General features: G+C 41.0%; 1 protein-coding gene across 3 annotated transcripts; it reads right to left on the reverse strand.

The window, feature by feature from the left end:
- Window positions 1–857: 857 nt before the first annotated feature.
- On the reverse strand, window positions 858–14152 carry mybl2a (v-myb avian myeloblastosis viral oncogene homolog-like 2a). 3 transcript variants are annotated; one of them, XM_030056266.1, is made up of 12 exons: window positions 13951–14152; window positions 11153–11252; window positions 10466–10537; window positions 10056–10148; window positions 9632–9852; window positions 9089–9209; window positions 6136–6189; window positions 5743–5993; window positions 4548–5247; window positions 3485–3727; window positions 2160–2360; window positions 858–1451 (listed from the first exon to the last, which is right to left on the reverse strand). In XM_030056266.1, the coding sequence occupies exons 1-12, from the start codon at window positions 13959–13961 to the stop codon at window positions 1221–1223; spliced, it is 2298 nt and encodes a 765-aa protein (XP_029912126.1). In that variant the 5' UTR covers window positions 13962–14152; the 3' UTR covers window positions 858–1220. The 3 variants fall into 3 exon arrangements, with proteins under 3 accessions (XP_029912126.1, XP_029912127.1, XP_029912128.1); XM_030056267.1 differs by lacking the exon at window positions 13951–14152 and adding an exon at window positions 13664–13716; XM_030056268.1 differs by lacking the exon at window positions 13951–14152 and adding an exon at window positions 13089–13203.
- Between the last annotated feature and the right edge of the window lie 2465 nt (window positions 14153–16617).

Consider the following 16617-nt stretch of genomic DNA (forward strand, 5'->3'; position numbering starts at 1 on the left):
CATTTTCTAAACCGCTTATCCTCGTAAGGGTTGTGGAGAGTGCTGGAGACTATCCCAGCAGTCACCGGTACATCACAGGGAAAACATACATTTTCGTCAAACTTTCAGAGAAGGGCGTCTATAAACTTGAAATCCTTAAACAGTAATACATCATATTAAATAACCTGGATCAGCTCTCCATGTACTGCAGAGGCTTCGTACACAAAAACAACTGAGGATGCTTGTCAGCCTCAGCTCTGACATACAAAGGAATCATTAAAAAGTGTACAAGGGCTAAAGGACCACATGCTTTATCTTCTGAACCAAAGCAGCTGACCACCACAGAAACAGAGGGCACCCAGAGACTGTGCAGGTACACAAGCCTCAGCTAGCAGATCTGTTTCATCCTCTGTGCAGTTACTATTCTGGTTTCATTTTTCAAATCCTTTGTAGTTCACACAATTGCACAGGAACGAGACGGCTTAGTACAAAAAAATGATTTTTTAGAAGTATAGTCCAGCTACTTTTAAAGGCACACAGCTGTCTTTTACCCTGAATAACTGTAGTCCTTGGTGTGTGCTAGCTCTGTGGTTGCCATTCGGCTCTACCTTACTTGTTTTTCATGTTGTCCTTGTTGATTACATTCCTGGGTTAATCGTGCCGATTCTCAATGTCATTCATAACACAAATTATTCAACAGACCTCACAGTGAGTGGATAGTTTCAATAAGGCATGCAGGCGTTATGCATATTAGTCAGGGATGCAGAGTGTCTGCAGCATGAAATATGTCAAGTACATATTAGAGTATTAGAGCGGGGACGTCCTCTGAATGGAAGACAGCTACAGTAGCAAGGCACTATTGTTCCTTCAGCCATCAGTGTTTGGTGACCCCACTGAGCTTCTTTCCACTCTTCCCCTTTAGGGAGTCTCTGTACAGAAGCAGCCTCTCGGAGGTGTGAGGGGGCAGGCGGCTCCTCTTGGCCCTAACAATACACATGGCCATGGGAAAGAGCCGGTCGAAGCCCCCGAGGTGGCGGTATGGCCACAGCTTCCTGGCAAACGTTCTGCCGCTGGGGGAAACCCGATTAGCCACTCTCAGAATGGTAAACTGGAGCTAGCGTCCAGCAGCGGTTCTGACAGGTACATGTCCAGCTCTGAGATCTTCATGGTCTTAGCAGGCGGCTGGAGAAAGTTGAAAATGGACTTGCGCTTGATGTCGTTTCCACCACTTCCATCATTGTTCATGTCATCTGGGCTGGCCTCGAAGGTTCCGCTGCTGTGCTAGCCTCGCTCTCTCCTTCATTGTCCTGCTGGTTTTTCAGTCCGTCACCTGTGCACTCCTCCCTTGGCTCTGTGGTGGGAGCAGCTGAGGCCTCCAGGTTTCCCAGAGCAGCCTCTACCATGGAGCGAACCTGGGACTTCGTCGGAGCTGTGAGAAATGTTTGTTCTTCCTGTGTGGAATCTGCGAACGGCTGGAAGAAAATCAAAACCAGAGTTAGAATTTTGTTGAATTTGTTCTATAACAAATTCAATTTAAAAATAGAATGACATGGAGGATAAACACTATTGAAAACAACATCTGTATAAGACATCACCTTACTCATATATCTAACTCATATAGCACAAATGGGATATTGATGTTACAGCTGAGGTACAAAGTGTTAGCCATCTTGTCTGGGTCACATGTATGAGATGAACTGTAGCTTTAAAAAGGGAGATTAGTGACTCTCTAGTTAGCAACTATGGAAAAACTGGGGGAAAAAAACTGTCACTATGACATGTGCAGTAGTAACTGCACATGCCAATTTTTCAGTTACTTCTGTGTCTCTGAGTACTAAAATATTCCAAATAATAGAGAAATGCCATTCCCTGGCCTAGCATAATCCCTCGTCTAACATATTTTTAATACTTAAAAATACACTGAATACCCAGTTTACATTCTTTCCAAAAGTAAGACATTGTTTTCCTCATGGCTCCTGGGTAAGTTGTAGTGAACCTTCCATTTTGGGGCTTGCCTGTAGTCTAAAAAGACAAGCAGACTGATTATTTTCCATGGGCTTTTGGAGGGTCATATTTCTCCTCTAAAGCAAGTATTCTGTAACTGTCTTTGTAACTTTCTGAATCATGTGTTTTGAGGATGCAAAACGGAATACACCAATATATCTGTCCAAATTCAATACCTGAAGTTTGATCCTGGGGTCGAGCACAGTGGCCAGGATCAGGTCCTTCTGCTGAACCAGCGACTGGAAGTGGGTGTGGAGGCCAGAGCGCAGGGCCTTGGTGAAGTGGGTGTAGCTGGTGGCACAGGTCTCCAAAGTCTTATCCAGGCCAATGAGTGACGGTATGATTAAGGAGATAGTCACCCCATTTCCTTGCAGAACCTGCATTGGCAAAAAGGAAATATATCTACATCAGTTTCTACCAACAATACCAATACTAGATTGGTTATAAATTAAATATAAACAGTACTGTTTCTAAACCATTATATGATTATATGATATAAATAATGTCAAGTTCCAAAATTAAAACAAAAAATATATTTTAGGAGAAAATTTCACAAAAAAAATACAATGATGGCTTTTTTTCCCAAAATGTTGCAGTCTCATAATTAATTCATGACCAAACAGCCTAAAATATTAAGAATGCCTCAAGACATCTATTGTGCACAGCAGAACTCTAAATATGTTGCACAAAGCTGTCTTAGTGTAATGTTGGCTAAAGTGCAATACAGACTTTTGTTTCAATTTCCATCCCTTGCTGTGATCATAACTGCAGACACAATGACACTGTTTCTGAAGTTTCTTCTTGAGCATCTCAATCATTTATCGTAGTAATGTTAAACACAAGGAAAGCAGGGAAAGCATGGAAAGCATGAACAGAGGGAGTCTGAGTGTGCAAAAACCCCTCTATCTTCCTGCATGGAAAACCTGACAAATCACAAATTGCAAGTAATCACATTCGAGAAGATTACATATGATCTCTGTAAAATTCAGAAAGCATATTACCAGTATCATATACAGAACTGTCAGACATGACTCCATAGAAATAGAACTGAGTAGAATCGGCATGGGCCCATGATTCACAGCAAGTTAGTGTATTTCTATGTGGTTCCCTTGTCATGGCAACAGCTTATCTAGTAGGTTGATTTAAAAATGTATTAACCTAACTGCAGCTACAACTGCTGGTTTTACCATTAATATCACTTGATTGAGCTTGTATGCCAGAGATCAGTGACTTTCTGCTACAGTTTGTTTGTGTGTGTTTGTTTGTTTTGTTTGTTAGTAACTAGGATCCAATGTTCCAGTTAATTAATTCCAGTCTTACAATGTTCACAATCTAAACCACAGTTAGATCTTGTGGTCAAAATTAGTTTGTGTCTTGATTCAGATATCACCTGTCTTGTCACAAGGGAGGTGTCAGTTAAGTTATTCAATTGGTTCCCCAAAGATAGCTGCCAGGAAGGTGGGTGGTCACTAGTTTCCATTTCTGTGCATGAGTCTCATACCTGCATGGCTTCCTCAAATGGCTCCAAGAGACTCAAAATGTCAACCACCTGATCCCGTTTGGCCTGGACCAGGGGCGGGGTGCTGGCTGGATCCTTGGCCTCTATACGAGCCTGCGCCAGGAGGGTCATGATGGAGGTCCAGGCAGCCTCCTGCACCATTCGGCGCATGGAAAACATCATGGAGTTCCAGCGGCAGCTACTGGACGGAGGGGACAGAGACAAGGTGCACTCTTTCAACAGCACCTGAGAAATAAAAACATGGTATGGTCACGTTTAAAAACAGAACACCACTGAATTTTAACAACATTTATAACAACACCTCTTCTGTAGCCAAGGACAGGTGATTGTGTGTTAGCCAAAATTTACACACAGTCCCCTACGTATGGCAGGGCTTGGTGGCAAAGCACAACAGCAGGCTAACCTGCTTGAGTTTCTTGGGTCATGAATTTGAGGTGATTGGATGAACCTAAAAAACTGTTTTAGATTTGGAGATACCCCTACTAGAGATACAACAAAGTACAATAATTCCTTGTGTAATTTCAGCATGCACTGTCAGTGAAAACCATCCAAAAATGTCTGAGTTGGCTTCAGTCTATGTCATTCATTATGCAAAAAAAAAAAAAAAAAAAAAAAAAAAAAAAACTCAAATTTTTTTTTACAAGCTTTACAACATCTTGAAACACCCTGTCCCCAGTAAGTACAGAAGATTTTATACATGCACTCAAACCAGTCAAACTAACATCATCACTAACTTCTTACATCACAAACTTCTGCTGCATGCTGACAACACTTTTTTATGAAAATGTTCTAAGGGCATATGAGCTTATTAACAAAAAAGAAAAGAAAAAAAAGGCAAAACAGAGAGCTAATAAAAACAAAAACCAAGTAAAACAATCCAGCTGTTGCTGCATCTTTAGAGGTGAATTCTACACTGCTGATGAATCAAAAGAAAAAAACACTTGGGCCCAGTAAACCTGCTGTCACAATGCCTTGGTTACATGCCTTTAACTGTAAAAAATACACCTGCAAAATCTGCTTTTGACTGTCTGTCTATTTCTCCTACCTCGCTCCAGTAGGCGCTGCTCCTAAAGAAAGCCACCACGTTGTGGATCTGGGAAAGCAGGTTCTCCACAACCCTGGAGTTCTTTAGCGCCTCCTTGATCACCAGCTGCAGTGTTTTGGCCACACAGCTGGCCCTGGTTCCTATCTGCAGCTCTGAGAAGGGTGACGCCTCCGTTTCAGGCAGCTGGTCTGTCAGAAATGCCACAACCTCGTCTCCATCAGGTTCCCCCCTGTGAGATGTGCACATGACCTTGTAATCACAAAACAGCTTGTTCGCTGCCATGGCCTCCTTGGCCTGGTTGGTGAGGATGTAGCCAATGTTTTGGGGGAAGATGCCATAGCTCAGCAACACGCCTTCTACTTCCTGGGCCACAGAAGCGCTCAGGTTCTTGTAGCTGAGGTGACGGAAAGCCACGGAGGGACGGCGGATCTGCCAACTGTCGTTGATGAAGTGGAACTGCACAGCGACAATGGGCTCCTCTCCTGGCTGGGAATGGGCACCAGCCCAAAGGTCATAGGTGACATGAATGACACCCTCCTTGCCATTGGCGAGGCAGGCTTTGAGGTCACGGATGAGCTGAGGCTTGATGGTTTTCTCCACATCTTCATAGAGCTGCAGCCCCACAGCACGCTGGGATAGCTTGCTGTACTGAGGGCCAATGGTGCTCATGAATGACCTGAAGCCTGTGCCTTCCACAAAACTGAGACGAACAAAGAGAGGATGATAGACCGGATGTTTCCCAATTCGGTTCATAAACATAATTATGTTATTTTTCAACACATTAAAAATTAGGGCTGAGTGATACTGTGAAATGAAAATGGATATTATCTGGGATTTCAAATATTGAAATACTGTGATGAGTGATTTCTTTTCCTGTTTTTAAAGACTTATTAGACTGCTGTAGCTGTTCTATTAATTGTCTCTACTATCTGCTTAGTCATCATTTGATTTTGTCCATATCACCCAGCCTTAATACAAATGCATTTTAACCTTTCACAGCCATTCATTAGTGATTGTGATCGTAACATTTAAAAAATGAACGCGGATTATTATTTAGCCAAAATGACGCAGTCCTGCTGTTTGCACTTATTTTGTAATAATGGCCACCTTGCTGTACTTTACCCCTTGTTTGGATACAGAATATAACCAAGTAAGGGCAGTCAAATATCTGGCTCAAGGCCAGGGAGACAGTTACCTGAGAGGCAGCATGTCCTCAGCAATCATCTTCAGTGCTGCTTCAGTGAGCGTCTTCTGCTGCGCTAACTGGGCTATTGCTGCAATGGCTGGGTTGGGGCTGGAGCTGGAGCTGGGACTGGGGCTAGGACTGGGGGGGACAGAGGGGCTGCCAGAGCCATATTCTCTTCTTGATGCCAAAGTCTGTGGAGGAGGGACGACCTTCTGCTTGGCTTTCTGACGCACCTGCTTCTTTTCTTTGTCTTGTCTCACCTACAGGACAGCGAGGAAGAGGACTTAAATGTGAAAGCTGAAACCTGCAACCTACTGTATTTGAAATGTAATCATTACTGTGCTTATTCATGAAACACAAATTCAATTACACAGAAAAGAAGAACAGCTATAGCAGTCTTACTATCTCAGAAGGAATTGGCTCAGTGTCTAGAACAACATCACACTTGAAGTCCAACTGCAAGACAAAAATCCAAGTCAACATAAACATCTTACATTATTGTAACCATTTGAATATAGCAACATATTCTAGGCATTATGTAACACAACATGGCATTGGTAGTATGAAAATATCAGGTCCAGTAGCATCAGGACAGCTCAGGTAAGCTGTCCATACCAGACAATACAGAATTTTAAAGGTCCCATATTATACTCCTTTCCAACAAGTTCACATATGGCCCTTTTCCACTAGTACCTACTCGGCTCGGCTCTACTCGGTTTGAGAGCTTTTCCATTAGGTGGTAGTACCTGGTAGCAGGTCCCATTTTAGGACCTACTCAGCTGGGGTTCCAAGCAAGCTGAGTCGAGCCGAAAATGTGACAAAAACACTGTGCAGGCAACTGATTGGACAGGGAGTGACGAGAGCAACTCTTGCACGAAAACAAAACCCGGCATTTAAAAAAAAAAAAAAAAAACAGCAACAGCAACCTTGCGCATTGATCATCACTGAAGTTGGCAAAGTCGTAAAATGGCAAGCAAACCGGTACCGCGATCAAATGAAGAGGTGGAGACTTTCTGTGCTTGGTGGCAGCCAAAGAATCCAGAGGGAGCTGGACGGTGCGCCGCCTTGCTATGACGACTCCACCCGCTGCGAGGTTCTACTTAATTGTAATGGAAAACCACCACAAACCGTGTCGAGGTGAGTCGAGTCGAGCCGAGTAGATACTAGAGGGAAAGGGCCATTAGGTCTCAGAGGTCCCACAACAGTAAATTTGAAGTTTGTTGCCTAAAAATCCAGTTTGTTCCTGGATTTCAGCCAGCCTGTACCTCCCTCTAGTGAGCTCTACTGAGAATAGGCTGTTTCTGTGCCTGTAGCTTTAAATGATAACGAGCTGTACCTGTCCACGCCTGGTTCACGCCCCTCTCTGGAAGGGGCTGTGGCTTGAGCTCCGTACCATGCGCTAATGTTTACAGAAAGTGTATCAGTATGGCTAGTAGAAGCGATGTGATTCAGCCATACCAACTGGATCCAGAATCTGACCCAGAAGGAGAGGCTCCTGAAGGAATTCAAACTCTGCAGCTGCAGCAGGACGTTTCTGAATGGTTAGTTACAAATATTATGTGTCTTTATATTTTACCTTTTACTTTGTTCGTGTGTGTTGTTACACTGTTACTTACATGTAGCTAGGTAACGTTAGCTCCTGCTGACGGTTACGTCTCCGCTGTCTCGTCGGAGTTATTTTGGTGAATGCGCAATATTGTGAAAAGTGGAATAACGTTATAGTTATCTCTCGTGACTATTGTACCTGTGAATCACGAATTCAAAGTCACGAGTCACGACTTCAAACCGTTCCAGGCATAACCGATAAGAACAACCATCTCCAGCTGGGCCGCCGTTCTTGTGTACAAAACAAACTGCGTGACGTCGTACGAGGAAGTTGGAGTCCGCTAAGCACAGTCGAGTTCACAGGCGTGAATTCACAGGTTTGGCCTCGCCCACTTTTAACTGGTAAATCACCAGTTACAGGTGTCCTGGAACGCAGCATATATTCTTACAGTGTACGGGAGCGGTGGTAGCGAAAAACCATTGAATCCGAGAAATAAAACATTTATGACAAGCCCAAACACCTGCCCTTATCTCTGCAAAGCCTTTTTGTCTGAATGCAGCCTTATCAGCTTGATTTTGCAGACTCAAACACCTCTCAGGTTAGCCTCAACTGTTGCGGCTACCATCAGGTTACTGAAATTAACGTTAGCATCTTGTTACTAACCAAAGTTACACGATCATACCAAGCAGAAGAACTGCGTACAACCAGTGCCATTAGTTTTTCGGGAAAAGTACCACGGGGGATATCTATCAAGCACTAACATGTGGTAGCACTCACTTTAATGGCGACTGCGGACGTAGCGTCCATATGAGTACGTTAGCTACCCTGTGATACAACATTAGTTACACAGAAACCACCGTGATGTGGCCACATACATCCAAATTACAAATACCGCTGTATGTATAAAGCTAGCTTCAAATTACATATATGTTCACACAGCTTTTACTGATACGTATTAACCTGACTAGTATAAGGAAACTATGTTACCAACAGTAACTTACGTTAGCTGTCATGCTAAAACCACATTCAGCAGGCTGTCACGCTAAATGGGCTTTTACAGTAAAGCAACATAAAGTGGTAAAACTTACAGCTCCCACGTTTGTAGCTGGGTCACGGACAGCTGGTACCGATCCATGCTTTATCTTCAGATTCTTAGCGAATCCTGCTTTGTACTGGCCCTCGTTGAGAAAGCAGTCCGCAGTGAAATGGTGAGCACACACATACAACATTTTAGGAATTGTTGTGGGTACATTTCCATCGAAAATAAAATTAATCCACTGGGTCTTCAAAACCTCAGACGAAGGAGGTAGAAATAGACTTTTGTGCTCGTTTGTGCAGCCAACAACAAAGCAGCTGCAGTGCTTTGCTCGTACCTTCGACATGACTGTTTTATCGGAGCGGCGTTTGCAAGGGGAGTTTTTGAGGGCAGGGCAAACATTTATCTGGGGCGGTGGCACCAACATGGAGGAGGTGTTATTTCCCTTATTGACGTCATGCAGGGAAAAGCTCCAATTGGCCTGTATGAGCACACATTTTCTTAAAGGTGGTGCAAGCAAGAGAGCGAGAGGATAAACTTTTTTGTTAGAAAACCACGCTAAAGTGAATTTTGCATAATATGGGACCTTTAAATACTTTACTGTGACTGTCCAAGCATTGTGGCATTCATCACAATGTCCTATGCACCAAATTTCACCAACAAAGCACCAAAATAGGCTAACACAAAGCATTAAAATTATCTGCTAATACTATGTGTCCCAGTTCTGACTATTTGTGATATGAGCTAATCTCAGTGATGTTTGAGAAGCATACCCCTCCCTGCTCAAACTCTTGAATATCAAGAGAAATACTCTCAGCCTCTTCATTGAATAATCCCATCTCTGCTCTGCGTCTGATGGTGGAGTTCCAGTGGTTCTTAATTGCATTGTCCGTCCTGCCAGAGGGATTGAGAATGAGCATTAACACCTCTGCATCATCCTTTCTTGTAATTTATGGCAACTCAACAGGTCAGATGGATACATTCTCACATTTTTTAACTGCCCCTCATACAGCTTGTCACATTCAATAAATGCTGCTATCTGCTGGGGTGGCAAAAAAAATCTTTTTTATAACAGTGCGGTCACACCGTCCGATTGACAATACTATTTTGCTGCAGTATAAATGAGTAAAGTGAGATGAACAGACTGAAAACTTGGTTAACACCTGTTTAATCTAGTAGGATGTATTTTTCCTTTGGGGACATAGTTTGCAGTAAAAAAAAAAAAAAAAAAAAAAAAAAAGGTAATTAATTGCAGTATATATTATCGCAATATCGTAACGTAGGACAGGTGGTGATTCCCACTCCTGACCACCCACCTTCCAGGGAGCAGCTTGGCGATCTCAGCCCACCGGTTTCCCAGAATGTTGTGAGCTTTGTAGATGATGAGGTCTTCTTCGCTGGTCCAGGAGGACTTTTTGACAAGTGGGTCAAGGTGGTTGAGCCAGCGTTCCCGACACTGTTTGCCCACCCGCCCCTTCAGGTGCTTGGCAATCATAGACCAGTGTTTGGTACCATATTTCTCCACAAGCTCAATTATCTACAATAGAGTGAACATATGAAAAAGGCTGCATAACATCAAAATTTTCTCTCCATTAAACACTTACTCCCTAAATTGCTTTTCTAACTGACTTTCAAGTAAGTTCCTGCGATTGTCTAAGCTGCTGGTCTTATCTTCAGGCACTTAAATGAAAAAACGTTTTTGAGCCAAGTCTATATCAGATGCTGTGTGTCTTTTTTCACCTGGTCATCTTCCTCTTTGGTCCAGCAACCCTTGACCAAGTCAGGATCCAGGTGTTTTTTCCAGCGGAACATACATTGGGATCCTGACCGCCCCTGTGGCAGCAAAAATAAATGTTATATGAATTCATCTTTACTTAATTCCCTTCTTAGAATGAACTTACACAGATTTGCTTTTATGCAATGGTTTACAATATCTTGCTGTAAGGCCTTCATATAAGTACTGCACCAATGCTGATAACACACCATTTCATGAATCATAAAAAATTATGTATGATATGGAAGGAAGAAGAATTCATGTTGAGATTGCTCTTGATCAGATGATGTAGGCACTCATGTTGCTGTTGAGGCCACTGGGATGGAAGCACCTCAAACATGGCAACACATAAACTCTTTTTCTCCTCAATACTCACTGGTAAGAAGCTGGCAATGATTTTCCAATCTTTGTTTCCAAAGTTGCTGACAAGGATTTTGAGATTTTCATCCTGCACATTCAAAGAAAACAATTTAGACACAGTATAATCTTCACCAGCTCTGATATGAATTGAGATTCCTAGATAGAACAATTCAACCCAGAAAAGAAGTCTGTATTTTTTATGTGTTGTGACACAAAGATGTTTGCTGAGCATGCATACCCTTTTCTAATGAACATATACTACACCCCAAGTGAGTGTTGAATGAGGAGTGTTTTGCTCATTTGGGTCATATTTTCATCTGTTTTGATAGAGATAGCTAAACTGAGTTAGCCTTTTCTTCAGCAGATAGATAGGTCACTATATTTTGAGCCTTTTAGAATTATGGAGGCAGTATTTGGTTTATTTTGGGAAAAGCTGTGGTTAACACACACACACCTGGGAGGAGGGTGTAATTAATGCAGCATACACCATCCTGCTGTTGTACAACTCATTATCAAGTTGGGTTTTTTGGTATGCCATTGCCCTTCGGCTGTAGCTCAAGACTGTATTTTTGTCCTTTGCGCTACTTTCATGCAATACTAAATAGTGGTGTGTTGCTTTGGATAACGATTGCACCTACACAAATAAAATATAAATGTCAAGGTGTTATAGAAGCAATAATTAATAATTATTCATTTCACTCACCTCCTCCTGAGTCCACCTGACTTTAACCTTGTTGCCATCCTTCTCTGAAGTTTCTGAGTCGGCATCCATGCACAGAGTATCTTCCACATTTCCTTCCATGCTGAAAACACGCAAGTGAAAACAAGTTTCAGTAAAGGGAACAGAACTGACAAGGAGGTTCTAACAAATACTACTGAATTACCAAGATAATATGAAAGATAATGTGAGAATGTGACACACCAAAGAGATTACACACCTAAACACTTTCAAAACACAGAAACACAGTGTACATTTCTGCCGATGTCACTGCATGCTATTATTGTTATGGAGCTTACAATTACATAGTATTAGGTTTACATGAACAGTGCCCGTGCAAATAGGAGGTGACACACAAAGAGGAATAACCTAGTGTGAGGAGCATACAAGCTGTTCCCCTGAATGGTCAATAAAAGTAATACAGTCTGATGAGCCGTCTTTCACCCTTCTCCCTACAGCCAGACAGGTCCATGTTTGGAGAAAGCTTAAGAATGTACTGCTAAACAAATTTAAGGGCCATTTAATTAACATCCTTCAACAGCCTTCAACATCCTTCAACAGCCTTCCACAGACATCCCTGCATCTTCATGACAGGATTTCCACCTCCTTCAGCCCACACAGAAAACAAAATAAAACAAAACTGCATCAAGAGAGAGTGTTTCCTGCATCAATAAAGGTCCAGTATCCCAATATACACTGTACAGGATTTGTATGACATCATCCTGAGGAGGACTAAAGCTGCTCTGAAAGCAAAGACTGGTCAAACTCCCTATTAGTTACTTGGCATTTATTTTTTAAATGCCCTTTGGAGCAAAGGCATCTGAGATATCAATCAATATGTGAAAGAAATCATCCAACAGAGGTCACCACAAGTGCAATCTAAAATAAATTAATTCAAAAGTATAATGCTGAATGAGAGTATCGGGGGTTCTGGAAATATGAATATGGTTCACTTCAGAGTGTCTATGGGTATCAGAGAATGAAATTTAATGCTTTTAAAGACTTTTTAAAATACCATTATGAACTAAATTTAAGTTTTTGGACAAGCCATCTTTTTCTGAAGCACTGCAGTCAAGTATTAAGGTAACTACTACATGCTTGGCCCAGTGCGGAGGGAACATGGTAACTAATAAAAGGGTTCATTTTGTGACTGTTCTAACTTTTCCCTTTAATTTAGATATGAAACTGATGCTACAATAAAATTTAATAAGTTCAATTAACAAACAGTTTTACTGTTTTGTTACTGAAGACAAGATGAATTTGCCTGATACAGATTCTTCCATGATGCAGTTTAAGAGTTGGTTATTTATTTTCATTTCTTTTTGTTTGTTTTGTTTGTCTGCTTGGTTGATGTTTTTTTTGTTGTTGTTGTTGTTGTTGTTGTATTCAAGGTATGTATGTAATATGTCTGTGTGTGAGATGCATGTACATGTGTTTATTGTGTGTATGAGTTTAGTGTTCTGCGATATCAAAAGGTGGTGATATGATGTAGTGTTTTTTTGGATGGATCATTAAGAGGGGGTGGGTTCAGATAAGTTTTACTTCCTCCCACTCCTTTTCAGACATGTTAATGGGGTTCTATGTATTTTGGCTAGATCTGCCTTGTAATTTAATTATTTTATTATTATTATTATTATTTATTTTTTTGCTTCTCTATCTATCTATAGATGTGTACATTTTGTTTTTTGTTTTGTTTTGTTTTTTTTTTTTTTCATTAATGCATAGTAGTCTTGTTTTTTGGACATGTCTGAAATAAACAAACTAAAACTAAAAACTAAACTAAAAAAAGAAATTATCCAGTAATTTGGAAATTATATGGAAACTGACGAACAATTTTCATTCGATTTTGCAGGTTAATCATAAAGGATAAATCGTGGTTTCTCTCTTCAAATCACTGATGTAGCATAATTATACATCTTACAGCAACGGACTGGCCGCTGCTGTGGAGCAAAAAGGTCATTTGAAGGAAAACTAAGCCACCTCAAAGAAGGATGAAGACACAAGTGACCCAGATCGTCACATGCCCGCAGCCTGTCTCGATGAAAATAATGCACAAAGTCTGTTCATATAGTTAACTTTCCCTTCACCCAACTCCAGCAGGCATGTTGTGCAACAGGAGCTAGCTATGCTAACCTCCCTGGTGCTAACAACAAGCTGATAGTAACTAGCTTTTAAGAGTAACGTGGGCACCATTCAACTGAAGACAGCGGCACAACACAAAACTTTACACTGCGCTACCATTTACATAATAATGTTGCGATTAAACCAAAAAGCACTACAACCTATGTGCCAAGTTGGCTAAAAGCTAGCAGACCGTTGTGACTGTTAATGCAGCAGGCAAGAGAGCCCCTAGCGGCGGTTAGGCGCAACTGCTCCTGACACTGTCTTACTTTTTAAATCTGACAAAAAATAATTTCTATATCCAGGAGTTTATTTGTTTTTCACTGCAAAATGCAACATAAAAGTGTAGAGAGGGACAGAATGTGAATAACCCACCTAAAGCTCAGTTTTGTTCAACTGCTTCTGAAGTACAGCCGGATCCAGCCGTTTTAAAATGCTACCACAACATGAGAGCAACGGTTTCACAACGGTTTTCAAACGGACATGGAGGAAAACCGACTCACTCTCACTCCTCCAGCCTCGATCGGTTGGACAATATTAGCGAATAATTACAAGATGCAGCCCTGTAACAGTGATTAAATACCTGTGAAATAGATCCCATAGTGATCATGGCACAAATCTGAACACATCTTTTAAAGTCAGGTAATGCTTCACACACTTACCCGCGCGACATGCCTCTTCTGTCTCTGCTGTGGGAGGAACCGCGGCCAGTAAATAATGTAACGCCGAGAGAAACTGTGTGTCTGTAAGAAATAAATAAAGGGTTTTAATAAAGCTGAATGTTGACTGAATGGGTGCCTGAGATGTAGCGACGTTAGAAGACAGTTAAGGTTAGAACTTGTCCAGTTGTATCAGTATGTTTCCCGGGACAGAGAGAAAGGTCTGTTCAAGATCACTACTGTTGCACAGCGACAACACCCCCTCCCCTCCCCCCGCACGGAAGGGAACTTTTTTTCTTAGCACAGCGGGGGATTTTTTTTAACTGACCTGTATTCACTCTCTATAGCCTTTCATTAATGTTAGCCACAACCAAATGATGCATAATGGTGACCCTTGCCCCAACCTTAATTCTAACCATAAGTAATGATCCAAATGACTACTCAAAATGTGAAAAATTCCTTCGCTTACCTAGGTAAAAAAAAATATGCCGCCCGGAAACGATGTGACCGTTGCTACCGGCTTCAAGTCATTTCAACGGCTGTTCCTACGCAGACGTTGGTCCGGTAACTTTGTGTTGATCATCTTGTGACAGTGTCCCCTACCGTTAACTCAGAATACCTACTTTTAAAAGTAAATCTTTCCCCACTTAACCAGTAATGGATGATGTGTCTATGTTTTCCATGCGTCAAAATAGAGTATAATAGACAGTTTAGCGAGAATAATGAACGTTGCTCCATCTTTTCAAGAGGCAGAGAGCTACTGCTAACTACATTAGCACACTGGCTAATAAATTGTTGAGTCATGGATGTCAAAATCCTTTCCATTGGCATTGTGCTGTCTTATAATCTCGCTGAAAATTGTTGTAAATTGTTGAAAGTATCCTTGACAATAGCTGGTCAAAGTTACAAATTCTAAAATGCAGCTTAGTGGTTAGTTCAGCTACGCAGGCCACTTAGATGGCTAACTAAATTATGCTACTGTTGTTAGCCTAGCCAGCTAACGTTGGGTAACGTCAACTTGTTGCAATGAAATGATGCTTTTGCATTTATTTGACTATTTTAAAGTGTATGGAGTGGAAAATTATTTTAGTGTAAGTGTAAGTATAATGTTATTCAGATGGTACTAATGATATGTAATCTGATGATGTTTTCATTTTATTAAATATACATTATTATATTATACTAAATGCACCATCTGAACTCCTCCATGTTTAATAATTTTATTTTCTATACAATCAATTAATCAATCAAGAGGGAACCACACTTTAATTTCATTATTCAACCTGTTGTATAATGACAAATAAACTTCCTTGTATCCTTGTATCCTTGTATTATTTTTTGCAGTACATCTTGCAAATCCAAGACACCATTACATAAGTCAAGTTTTAATTTTATTCAAATGTGAATGAAGATGTTTTAATGGTGTAAAAGATTCATATTGACTGTAAAAATAAACTTAGGTGGCAATAGGTGGAGTCAGTGAAAGGTGTAAAAGCAGGTGAAATAGCTTACAGACTTTGAATAAGCTGCTTCATGAACCAGGTCCATTTGTTGTACTTTGACAGGTGACGTTGCTGCCACACCAAAAAGAAATATGGATCAGTATAAGGTTTATAAGGAGAAAAAAAATATTGATAAGATATTTTCAGGTTACAATGACTACAGTGTCTGGTTATAGATGGACATGTGAAAGTAGCAAATGCCAGTAAGCTGCAAATTCATGTCCATAGCCATAGTTTCCATAGTTTCATTCTGTTCTTGAATCCTCTTGTTTAGCCTACCACTGGCTGTGTAGATCCTCATAATCTTATTCAACCCTAATTTTCAACAAGAGGACGCTGACTCATAAAACCATATTGTTTCTCTTGTCTGTCAAATGCATCACAAGCAGATACACGTGTGTGTGCAAACACACACTACATAACCTTGATTATATTGTAATTTTGTAGGTATAAGGTGTGCCGGTGAATACAATCAGTGCAAACACCCTGACCAGGGCTTGTAACGTCAATGTGTTGTGTTTCTCCTCCTGACCTCTAGGTGGAGCAGTTCTACAGTACAGTAGAGAGAGCTCTTCTGTCTTCATGCAGGTGAATCTGCACCTGTTCAGGAACAGTTGATTTTTTTTTTTTTTTTTTTTTTTTTAAGTGTGGGGAAAACAACGTTTTCTTCACCAGCTTTGCAAAACTAAAACAATCGACAATAGACTGCTTTCTGGTTAGATGAATACACCTTGCAGTCCCTGTGTTTTGTTTATAGTTAAATCAGTTTTCAGTGCGCTAAAACATAAAGGTGAAGCAATAACAGATGCACAGTGAGAAGATTTGATGATGGAAAAAAATCAGAGAGGACATACAGATTTCATTATTTGTGAAAGTGAGATAAAAACAAATGAGCTTCTAAAACTGTATCGCCCCAGGACAAACAACCAAACTTTAACTCCCCTCCTGGATCCTCCACTTTCCCATTTTTTCTTTTCTCTCTCTTTCTCTCTAATTATCATACCCTCTCATTATCATTATAGCTTCTTCCCTATTTTCTCTTCCCCAACCTCTGTTTCTTTTGCCCATTTTATTCTTTCTTTCCCTCCCCACATCTCGGTTCTCTCTCTCTCCCTCCTGATGGGATGTGAGCAGGTGATGGTGATAGACTCCATGCTCTTTTCTCCAC

This window comes from Myripristis murdjan, chromosome 7 (assembly GCF_902150065.1).
Source record: "Myripristis murdjan chromosome 7, fMyrMur1.1, whole genome shotgun sequence".
NCBI classification, from domain to species: Eukaryota; Metazoa; Chordata; class Actinopteri; order Holocentriformes; family Holocentridae; genus Myripristis; species Myripristis murdjan.

What these genes read in the sequence shown, in the direction of transcription:
- mybl2a (XM_030056266.1), bottom strand. An exon ending in CCAAAGAGGAAGATGACCAG is followed by an intron (nt 9,853 to 10,055) that starts GTGAAAAAAGAC and finishes ACTCTATTGTAG; the next exon opens with ATAATTGAGCTTGTGGAGAA. An exon ending in GCAGCGCCTACTGGAGCGAG is followed by an intron (nt 3,728 to 4,547) that starts GTAGGAGAAATA and finishes TTTATTTCTCAG; the next exon opens with GTGCTGTTGAAAGAGTGCAC.